Source organism: Pogoniulus pusillus, chromosome 17, assembly GCF_015220805.1.
Source record: "Pogoniulus pusillus isolate bPogPus1 chromosome 17, bPogPus1.pri, whole genome shotgun sequence".
Taxonomy (NCBI): domain Eukaryota; kingdom Metazoa; phylum Chordata; class Aves; order Piciformes; family Lybiidae; genus Pogoniulus; species Pogoniulus pusillus.
In genome coordinates, this window is record NC_087280.1 from 3221440 (window position 1) to 3231754 (window position 10315).

At 58.8% G+C, this 10315-nt stretch overlaps 1 protein-coding gene across 2 annotated transcripts in view; it reads right to left on the reverse strand.

Annotated features, from left to right (window-relative positions):
• The window catches only part of SEMA7A (semaphorin 7A (JohnMiltonHagen blood group)), a 45367-nt gene extending 35686 nt beyond the window's left edge, over window positions 1-9681 (reverse strand). For both annotated transcript variants that reach the window (XM_064157258.1, XM_064157257.1), the window contains exon 1: window positions 9520-9681. In XM_064157258.1, the coding sequence (XP_064013328.1) occupies window positions 9520-9631 (112 nt within the window). In that variant the 5' untranslated portion in view covers window positions 9632-9681. The remainder of the gene's footprint in view (window positions 1-9519) is intronic.
• Between the last annotated feature and the right edge of the window lie 634 nt (window positions 9682-10315).

Consider the following 10315-nt stretch of genomic DNA (forward strand, 5'->3'; position numbering starts at 1 on the left):
CTCCCAAAGGTCTTCTTTCATCCAAGGCAGGATCAAACCCATGGCCAGAGTTGCTGTGAGTAGCCCAAGGGAGGTGTCTGGTTGGGCTTCCTAAGGAAAATCCTCCAGCTCCTCAAACTTGTGCTTGCCTTTTGCCTTTTCCTCCCAGTGCTCAGCCTGAGAGGGAAGAATAAATGTAAGCCAAGTGGGGAGGTAGGAGTGGAGTCATTTCTGCAGGAGGATGCTGACACCAGGCTGGGGACTGGGTTGTGACAGCAACAGAGAGCCAGAGAGCTGTCCCTGAGGGCAAGGTGAGGTCTCTCATACAAAGGCTGCTGCTCAGAACTCAGCAGGGATGGTAGGAGATGTAACCTCAAGCAGCAATGCAGGCTGGGCAGTGCCAGGCTGGAGAGCAGCCCTGAGGAGAGGCACTTGGGGGTGCTGCTGGAGGAGAAGCTCCACAGGAGCCAGCAGTGTGCACTTGCAGCCCAGAAAGCCAAGCAGAGGCTGGGCTGCAGCAGCAGCAGTGTGGCCAGCAGGGCCAGGGAGGGGATTCTGCCCCTCTGCTCTGCTGAGAGCCCACCTGGAGTGCTGCATCCAGCTCTGGAGCCCCTGGGCCAAGAGGGCTGTGGAGATGCTGGAGAGTGTCCAGAGCAGGGCCAGGAGGATGCTGAGAGGCTGCAGCAGCTCTGCTGTGAGCACAGCCTGAAAGAGTTGGGGCTGTGCAGGCTGGAGCAGAGGAGGCTCCCAGGGGACCTTCTGGTGGCCTTGCAGGGTCTGAAGGGGGCTCCAAAACAGCTGGGGAGGGACTTTTGAGGCTGTGAGGGAGTGTCAGGAGTGGGGGGAATGGAGCAGAGCTAGAGGAGGGGAGAGTGAGGCTGGAGGGGAGGAGGAAGTCGTTGAGCAGGAGAGTGGTGAGAGGCTGGAATGGGTTGCCCAGGGAGGGGGTTGAGGCCCCATGGCTGGAGGTGTTTGAGGCCAGGCTGGCTGAGGCTGTGGTCAGGCTGCTCTAGGGTAGGGTGTCCCTGGGCATGGCAGGGGGGTTGGCACTGCCTGCTCCTTGTGCTCCCTTCCAACCTGCCTGCTTCTATGAGATGCTTCTCCATCCCCCTCCTGCAGCTCTCTTGACAGCATTCCTGTCACCCCACACTCAGCTGTAGCCTACTACACCGGGTGGAGCTGGGGGATTGAAGAGTGTCCAACAGAAGGAACAAATCCTATTCCTGGAGCCACCAGGAATAGCAGCACACCAGAGGATGTAGCTCAACAGGAGACAGCTGGCTGCAAAACAAGCAATTTCCTCCTTCCAACTCACCTTCCAGCCCTGTTCTTTACTGGCTCCAGAGCTCTTTAAAAAGCACCTTGGACTCACTGCTTAGATTTACTTTGATACTCAAGTGGCCCAGGCTCAGATTTAGTTTGTCCTGCTGGACAAAACACCTCCTCCCAAGGCCAATTTCCTCTAGTTCTGACCTCAGGTCAGCCCAAGAGCTGGCACAGAGCTGGGGACAAGGGAGGGGAATGGGGGGGGACAGGCAATGGGTCAGCAATTTGCATCTGGCTGCTCTTCCCCAGCCCTCAGGGTGCTCGAGGCAGCAGGCACAACTTTTCCTCCCATGGCCCAGGGCTGTTGGTTTGTGGTTGGGTTTTCTTTTGTGTGTGTCATGCTCTTTGTGGCAGGAGGTGGCTGTGATTCACTGCCTGCCTTTTGGGGGGGGGGGGGGGGGGGAAGGTTTGGGTTGGGTTTTCTTCTCCAATCTGCACAGAGGAAAATTTATATATGTATATATATATATTTTTCCCCCCTTTCCACACACCCCTCAAGCTCTCAACGTTTCCTTGATACCAGCATCACCCACCCTGTGAAAAAGGAGCTGCCTGCAGAAAATAGCAGTGCTGGCAAAGTGAGAAGCCTTCTCCTGGAAATGGTGATGCTCTGAGAGCTCCATGTGAAACTGTCCTCTGAAGATGCTTCACACCCTTGGGGGCGGGACACACACACAGCTCCTGAGGAGTAAAAAGGTGGTGCTAGCACCACAGCCTGTCCTTCTGCCACCTCTTCCCCCCACCCCCTGCCAAAGCAGCTCTTCCTGTGCCAAGCAGCACCCTGAGGAGCCAGAAAGGGCTCCTGCAGCCCTCGGAGGAGATGCTCGCTGCCACAGTTTGCCCAGGGCAGAGTGAAGTGGCTGAGCTTGGCAAAGCCCTGGAGCTCATCTGAGCAGTGTGGGTCATTTCCAGGAACAGGGAAGTGGGAGCCAAGGCAGGCTAGAAGCAATCTGCCCAGTGGAGGCAGCCAAAGGTCAGGAGTGTAATCTTTCTCTTGCCCTTACCCATCTCCTGTGAGCTCCCTATCATAGAATCAACCAGGCTGGAAGAGAGCTCCAAGCTCACCCAGCCCAGCCTAGCACCCAGCCCTGCCCAACCAACCAGACCATGGCACTAAGTGCCCCAGCCAGGCTTGGCTGCAACACCTCCAGCCACAGCCACTCCACCACCTCCCTGGGCAGCCCATTCCAATGCCAATCACTCTCTCTGCCAGGAACTTCCTCCTCACAGCCAGCCCAGACCTGCCCTGCCACAGCTTCAGCCTGGGTCCCCTTCTGCTGCTGCTGGCTGCCTGGCAGCAGAGCCCAACCCCAGCTGGCTACAGCCTCCCTGCAGGCAGCTGCAGACAGCAATCAGCTCTGCCCTGAGCCTCCTCTGCTGCAGGCTGCACCCCCCCAGCTCCCTCAGCCTCTCCTCACAGGGCTGTGCTCCAGGCCCCTCCCCAGCCTTGCTGCCCTTCTTCAAACACCTTCCAGCACCTCAGCAGCTCTCTTGAATTGAGGGGCCCAGAACTGGACACAGCACTGGAGGGGTGGCCTGAGCAGTGCTGAGCACAGGGGCACAAGAACCTCCCTTGTCCTGCTGCCCACACTGCTCCTGAGCCAGCCCAGGATGCCATTGGCTCTGCTGCCCACCTGGGCACTGCTGCCTCCTCTGCAGCTCCTCTCTCCCACCACCCCCAGCTCCCTCTCTGCCTGCCTGCTCTCAGCCACTCTGGCCCCAGCCTCTAGTGCTGCTTGGGGTTGTTGTGGCCAAAGTGCAGAACCTGCCCTTGGCCTTGTTCAGTCTCACCCCCTTGGCCTCTGCCCACCCATGCAGCCTGGCCAGGTCCCTCTGCAGGGCTCTGCTACCCTCCAACAGCTCCACAGCTGCTCCTAGCTTGGTGTCACCTGCACACTCACTGCTGCTGGACTCAGAACCGGTCCCTTTCCAGCTTCCAGCCTCATCTGGTTAGGAGAGAGGAAGGAATAACCAAGCAGCCAGACCTCATCCTACCACCTCAAGGTGTTAAGTGCTGCAGGATAAGGCTTGCATGTTAGCCTCGAACAAGGGAGCAGCCTGGCAGGAGCTAAAGGCGTCTTCCAAAGCTCTCCTCCCCTCGGGGGCTAAGGCAGCCTGGCCCCAGCCTTCGGGGCTGTCCCAATGCTCGGTGACTTTCCGGTCAGCAGGCAGGCAGGCAGGCAGGCAGGGATGTCACCCTCCTGCTGCTGGGTAGAGAGGGGCTGGAGCTGCCTGCTCCATCGCTCCGCCGGAGCGGCGCAGGAGCCAGCAGGCGATCCGTGCTGACAGGCAGGAGCTCCGGGTGCCATGTGGCTGCAACCTTTGCCACAGCAAAGCTCCTTTAGGTACACAGAGATGTGTTTATATACGTGCATAGAAACGCCTGGGGGGGGCAGGAGAGGGGGGAGGTAAAAAGGAAGGTCACAGAGGTTGGAAGGGACCCAAGGAGAGCATCCAGTCCAAACCCCCCTGCCAGAGCAGGGCTACACAATCCAGCTTGGGGCACACAGGAACACATCCAGACAGGCCTGGAAAGGCTCCACACAAGGAGACTCCTCAATCCCTCTCTGGGCAGCCTGTGCCAGGGCTCTGGGACCCTTCCAGCAAAGAATTCCCCCTTGTGCTGAGCTGGAACCTCCTGTGCTGCAGCTTCCATCCATTGCTGCTGGTCCTATCCCAGGGAGCAGTGAGCAGAGCCTGTCCCCCCCTCCTGACCCCCAGCCCTCAGGTGCTTATAAACATTGATTCAATCCCCTCCCAGTCTGCTCTTCTCCAGACTAAACACCCCCAGGGCACTCAGCCTCTCCCCATCAGGCAGTGTCCTCCAGTCCTTTATAACCATTGGAGAAGACTTAGAGGGGACTGAATCAGACTAAACAGCCCCAGGTCCCTCAGCCTCTCCCCACCAGGCAGTGCCCTCCAGTCCTTTATAACCATTGATTCAATTCCCTCCCAGTCTGCTCTTCTCCAGACTAAGCAGCCCCAGGTCCCTCAGCATCTCCCCACCAGGCAGTGCCCTCCAGTCCTTTATAACCATTGATTCAATCCCCTCTCAGTCTGCTCTTCTCCAGACTAAGCAGCCCCAGGTCCCTCAGCATCTCCCCACCAGGCAGTGCCCTCCAGTCCTTTATAACCATTGATTCAATTCCCTCCCAGTCTGCTCTTCTCCAGACTAAGCAGCCCCAGGTCCCTCAGCCTCTCCCCACCAGGCAGTGCCCTCCAGTCCTTTATAACCATTGATTAAATCCCCTCCTAGTCTGCTCTTCTCCAGACTAAGCAGCCCCAGGTCCCTCAGCATCTCCCCACCTGGCAGTGCCCTCCAGACTCCTCATCATCCTCATAGCCCTCTGCTGGACCCTCTCCAGCAGATCCCTGGTTTTGGGGAGCCCAAAACTGAAGGCAGTGCTTAAGATGAGGTCTCAGCAGGGAGATGAGATGAGATGAGCAAGACCATAGCGTGCGAGGCTGAAGTCGCTTGAGAGCTGAACTTGCTCCCCATCTGCAAACCTCATCAGATAAAGGAACTTGCCTGTGAGAACCTCCCTCTGGTAGCAGGCTGCAAAGGGTAAGGGCCTGAAGAGCCCCTGGCTTGTCTGGGTGCTGGGTCAGCAGCAAAGGGGAAAGGGGACAAAGTCTTTGCCTGCTAAAAGAGGACCTCTAGATAGGCTCAGCGCTCGGGAGCTGACCTCAGCCTCTTTCCCCTAGGAGGAACAAATCCTGCAGAGTCAGACCTGCTCTCAAATAGCTGCTGAGCTGACAGCCAGCCACCTGTGCCAGCTGCTAGCAAGGCTCCAGGCAGCCCTCGCCCTGCCCTGGGTGGCAAACGCTCCCAGCTGGGTTGATCCCTCACTTCCTGACAGCAGGGAGACAAAAACAAAGGCAGAGCAACAGCCAAGGCATCAGGGCTGGCTCTGGAGTCGTGGAAGTGTTTGGGTTGGGAAAAGACCTTTCAGATCATTGACCTAATGCTACCACTGCCCCTCAACACCCCATCTATGTGGCTTCTAAACACCTTCAGGGGTGGTGGACTACCTTGGGCAAGCCTGTCCCAGGGCTTGACAACCCTTTCCAGCAAGGAAGTGTTCCTCATGTCCAACCTAAACCTCCTGCTCTGCAACTTGAGGCCATTCCCTCCCCTCCCTATCACTTGCTGCTAGGGAGGAGAGACCAACTCCCACCTCACTCCAACCTCCTTTCAGGCAGCTGTAGAGAGCAAGGAGGTCTCCCCTCAGCCTCTCCTCTCTGCAGGCTGTGCAACCCAAACCCCTTCAGCTGCTCCTGGCAGGAGCTGTTCTCCAGACCCTGAAGCAGAGCTGCAGAACACAGTGCTCCAGCCACCCACCACCCTGGCCCAACGCCACCACTCCCCAGGACTGGGAAACTACTCAAATCCAGGAGCTAGCTCCAAGCCCTCAGGCAGGCTGACTCTGTCCCTTTGTCTTCAGGTGTGAGCTTGGGCACTTTGCTACCTAAGCCCAGCCACCTCTTTGGGGTTTTGTTTTGCCCAGCTCACAACGTCCCCTTGCTGTGAAAGAGGACAACAAAGGACCCCAGGGCACAGTAGCAAGGTCAAGGCTCCTGGGCTGGGTCTGGTGGGGTGCTGGCAAGGGGAGCAAGGCTCAGAGACAGAAAGGAAGCTGCAGCCTCGCCCAGCTCCCATTTCCTCCTGCCCCTAAATGCTGCAGCGCCCTTGGAGAGGGATCCCACACACAGCTTCTGCCCTCCTGGAGCAAGCTGGGCTTTGGCCAGCAGCAGGAATCTCTCCCTTGACCCGCAGGCTGCAGCATCTGGAGGTGTTTCTGCTGAGGCTGCCATACCTGATGCTACTGATGGGCGTTTAATTAGGTGAAGAGCTGCCAGCTCCTGCAGAACCCAGGGCTGAGGCCAACCCTGCAGCACAGCACAGCACAGCACAGGCAGCCCCAGCCCCACCACCACAAAGGCTCAAGGGCACGTCCCAGAGGGTTGCTCTTCCTCTCCCAGCCCCCAGGACCAAGGCTTGAGCCGCAAACCGAGCCCTGCCCCACCGACACCTCCCTCCCCCCGCAAGCCATTCGCTCAGCCTGCAGCATTGGGGAAGTTCAAGAGGGCTCCCTCTGGCCCACTGCATCCCCTTCGCCTCTGTCTCGTTTCTTCACCTTCCTCCAGAGCCTCCACCCTCCTCTTCACCCTCAGCCCCACTTCCCCTAGGGTTACACCGAGACGAGCGCCGTTAAGCCGGGGGCGGGGGGCGCCTGCTAACGACCCCTGCCGCACACCGCCGCTGCCTGCCCGCCCGCCCGCAAGCAGCTCCGGCTCCGCGTCGCAGCCGAGCTCGGAAGCCAGGAGAGACGCAGAACTAAGCACAGGCTCATCCCTTCTGCGGGGAGGTGTCCCAGCACTCATCGGCTTGGGTGTTCCTGGGCGCCAGCTCCTCGGCGGGCTCGGTGCCACCCTCTGACAGCTGCAGGGAGCGGCGCCGGTGCCCGCGCTGCAGGTGCACGCTGGGCACAGCCCACGGAGACAGGTGGAAAGCAGCCGCTCGGAGCCCTCCCTTCCTCCGCAGCGCAGTTTGCGCTCCAGGGCCACGCCAGAACTCAGACATTCAACTTTCCCCCTCCCCTCCTCCTCTTAAGGAGGAACATCCGTGGAGACATGCATGACCTCCCCTGCCTCCATCCTCACTGGCAGGCTTTGTGCTTTCTCCTCCTCTTGCATCTCCTCTTTTTCAGAATCATTAAGGTCAAAAACGCTCTCTGAGATCATCACATCCAACCCAACCCCACCGTTGCCATTACGCCATGTCCTGGAGCATCCATGGCCACTAAGCCATGTCCCAGAGCATCCATGGCCACTGAGCCACATCCTGGAGTGTCCATGGCTACTAAGCCACATCCCAAAGCATCCATGGTCACTAAACCACATCCCGGAGCATCCATGGCCACCAAGCCACATCCCAGAGCACCCATGGCCACCAAGCCACGTCCCAGAGCACCTATGGCCACCAAGCCACGTCCCAGAGCATCCATGGCTACTAAATCACGTCCCAGAGCATCCATGGCCACTAAGCCACGTCCCAGAGCATCCATGGCCACTAAGCCACGTCCCAGAGCATCCATGGCCACCAAATCATGTCCCAGAGCATCCATGGCCACCAAGCCACGTCCCAGAGCACCCATGGCCACCAAGCCACGTCCCAGAGCATCCATGGCCACTAAATCACGTCCCAGAGCATCATGGCCACTAAGCCACGTCCCAGAGCATCCATGGCCACTAAGCCATGTCCCAGAGCATCCATGGCCACCAAATCATGTCCCAGAGCATCCATGGCCACCAAGCCACGTCCCAGAGCATCCATGGCCACCAAGCCACGTCCCAGAGCATCCATGGCCACCAAGCAACGTCCCAGAGCATCCATGGCCACCAAGCCATGTCCCAGAGCATCCATGGCCACCAAGCCATGTCCCAGAGCATCCATGACTACTAAATCACGTCCCAGAGCATCCATGGCCACCAAGCCACGTCCCAGAGCATCCATGGCCACCAAGCCACGTCCCAGAGCATCCATGGCCACCAAGCCACGTCCCAGAGCATCCATGGCCACCAAGCCACGTCCCAGAGCATCCATGGCCACCAAGCCACGTCCCAGAGCATCCATGGCCACCAAGCCACGTCCCAGAGCATCCATGGTCACCAAGCCACGTCCCAGAGCATCCATGGCCACCAAGCCACGTCCCAGAGCATCCATGGCCACCAAGCCACGTCCCAGAGCACCCATGGCCACCAAGCCACGTCCCAGAGCATCCATGGTCACCAAGCCACGTCCCAGAACATCCATGGCCACTAAGCCACATCCTGGAGCATCCACACATTTTGAACCCCTAAAGGAATTTGTGTGCAGTAAAGTGGTGATGCCCTCCATGCCCTGGACCCCTTTATTTTCTGACAGCTCCAGGGGTGGTGAACTCTACCATCTCCCTGGGCTCTGCCCATTCCAATGCCTGAGCTGATAAAACAGCCAATGCAGCGCTAGGAGCGAAGCTCTCAGTGCCCTCCCTTTGCCGGGGAGAGGGGGGGTGGGTTGGGGTCTCTCTTTGTGCAAGCACAGCACCTCCAAGCCATGCATCCCACCACCCTTCCCTCCTCTCCAGCAGGCAGCGATGGGCCTGAAGGAGAAAATGGGACCAGAAATAACAGCAGTGGAGTAACAGATGGTGCAGAACAAACCGGGGTGGGGGGTGGGGGGGGGTGGAAAAAAAACCGGTGTCCTCTGAAGTTGCTGCCGAATAGGAAGCACAGAGGAGCTGCTGCGCTGCAGAGCAGGCAGAGCTCCGCAGCCTGCCTCAACCCGCTCGGGGTGGGGGACACAAGCTGAAGGCTTTCCCCTCTCTGCCCCCAAAGCCTTCCCTGGAGGGTATCAATCATGAACAAGGAGAGGGCAGGAGGGGGTGGGGAGGGGAGGGACAGAGGTTTGGATGGCACAGCTGAGAGCAGTAAATGTTAGCCTGCTCTTTTCCCCGCCTGAAGCCGGAGGCTGTGCTCTCAGCTTGCCCCTTTGCAAACATTGCTTTGTTCGGTTGCTGCTGAGCCCAGACAGGAGCAGAGGGGTTTTTGGGGGGGGGGGTGTTGGTGGTCCTGGCGTGGCATGTTGTGTGTGTGTGGGGAGGGGGGGGTTTGGTGGCCTGAGCTTCTCAAAGAGCAGAGCTCCTCGGCAAATATTTGCTCGGGTTTGCAGCTAGCAGGGCGAGGAGAGCTGAGGAAGAGGAGAATGAACTGCATTGTGCGAATCGATTCCTCTCCTGTGCTCCCTGCGAGTTCAGGGCTGTTGGGGGAAGGGGGGGAGAGGGCTTCGGGGCTAGCAGGGAAATAGGGGAACACACCCAGCTAGGACCTACCCGCACAGAGGAATTTAAACCAAGATGATCTTAAAAGGTCTCTCTCTCTCCCCAGCCGCAACAGTTCTCTCCGTGAGGACAGAGATCTAAAAGCAAAAGCCTCTTCCCGAGGTGGACGGCAAAAGGCTTGGCTCCTTTTAAGGGACAGCCAAAAGTCTCCCCCGAAGGGACAAACCGAACCTCTGCCAGCTCTTTGCCCCCCCCCCCAAAAGCAGCCCAGAGGCAGGTAGCAAAGCTCCCCCCGCGGCACGGCGAGGAGCTCTCAGCCGCAGCCTCAGCGCCGTTGCCGCTGCCGCATCTCAAGGCTGCAGCAGCAGCAGCAGCAGCTCCGGGAACTCACCTTGAGGGGCTGTGATGATCCTGGGGTTCACCTTGGAGTGTCCTGCCGCCCACATCGCCGCTTGGCTGGCCCACAGGAGCGCGAAGAAGGCGAAGGGGGAGCTCCTGCCCATCTCGACTTCTGCAGCCAGCAGAGCTCTTGAGCTTCTGAGGCTGACAGCTGCATCGAGGCTTCACAAAGAATGAGAAGCTTCCCAAGCAGCCAATGACCGAGGGCAGAGGGAGGAGCTGCATTAAGTTCAGAGAGCCCTAAAGTGACACTTCAGAGACGGAGCTTGCTCCAGGCTTTACTGAGCTTTTCAGTCCTTTATTTTGGGTAATAATTGTACCCTTCTCTCTCCCTCTCCCTCTCCTCTCCTTCTGCATCTGGTAGGAGAGAAGACCAGAAGAGAAAGGTAGGGATGTGGTAGGATAGAGGGTCAGAAGAGAAAGGTAGGGATCTGGTAGGATAGAAGGTCAGAAGAGAAAGGTAGGGATCTGGTAGGATAGAAAACCAGAAGAGAAAGGTAGAGAGCAGCTGTGGAGCTGTTGGAGGGTAGCAGAGCCCTGCAGAAGGATCTGGCCAGGCTGCATGGGTGGGCAGAGGCCAAGGGGATGAGACTGAACAAGGCCAAGGGCAGGTTCTGCACTTTGGCCACAACAACCCCAAGCAGCACTAGAGGCTGGGGCCAGAGTGGCTGAGAGCAGGCAGGCAGAGAGGGAGCTGGGGGTGGTGGCAGAGAGGAGCTGCAGAGGAGGCAGCAGTGCCCAGGTGGGCAGCAGAGCCAATGGCATCCTGGGCTGGCTCAGGAGCAGTG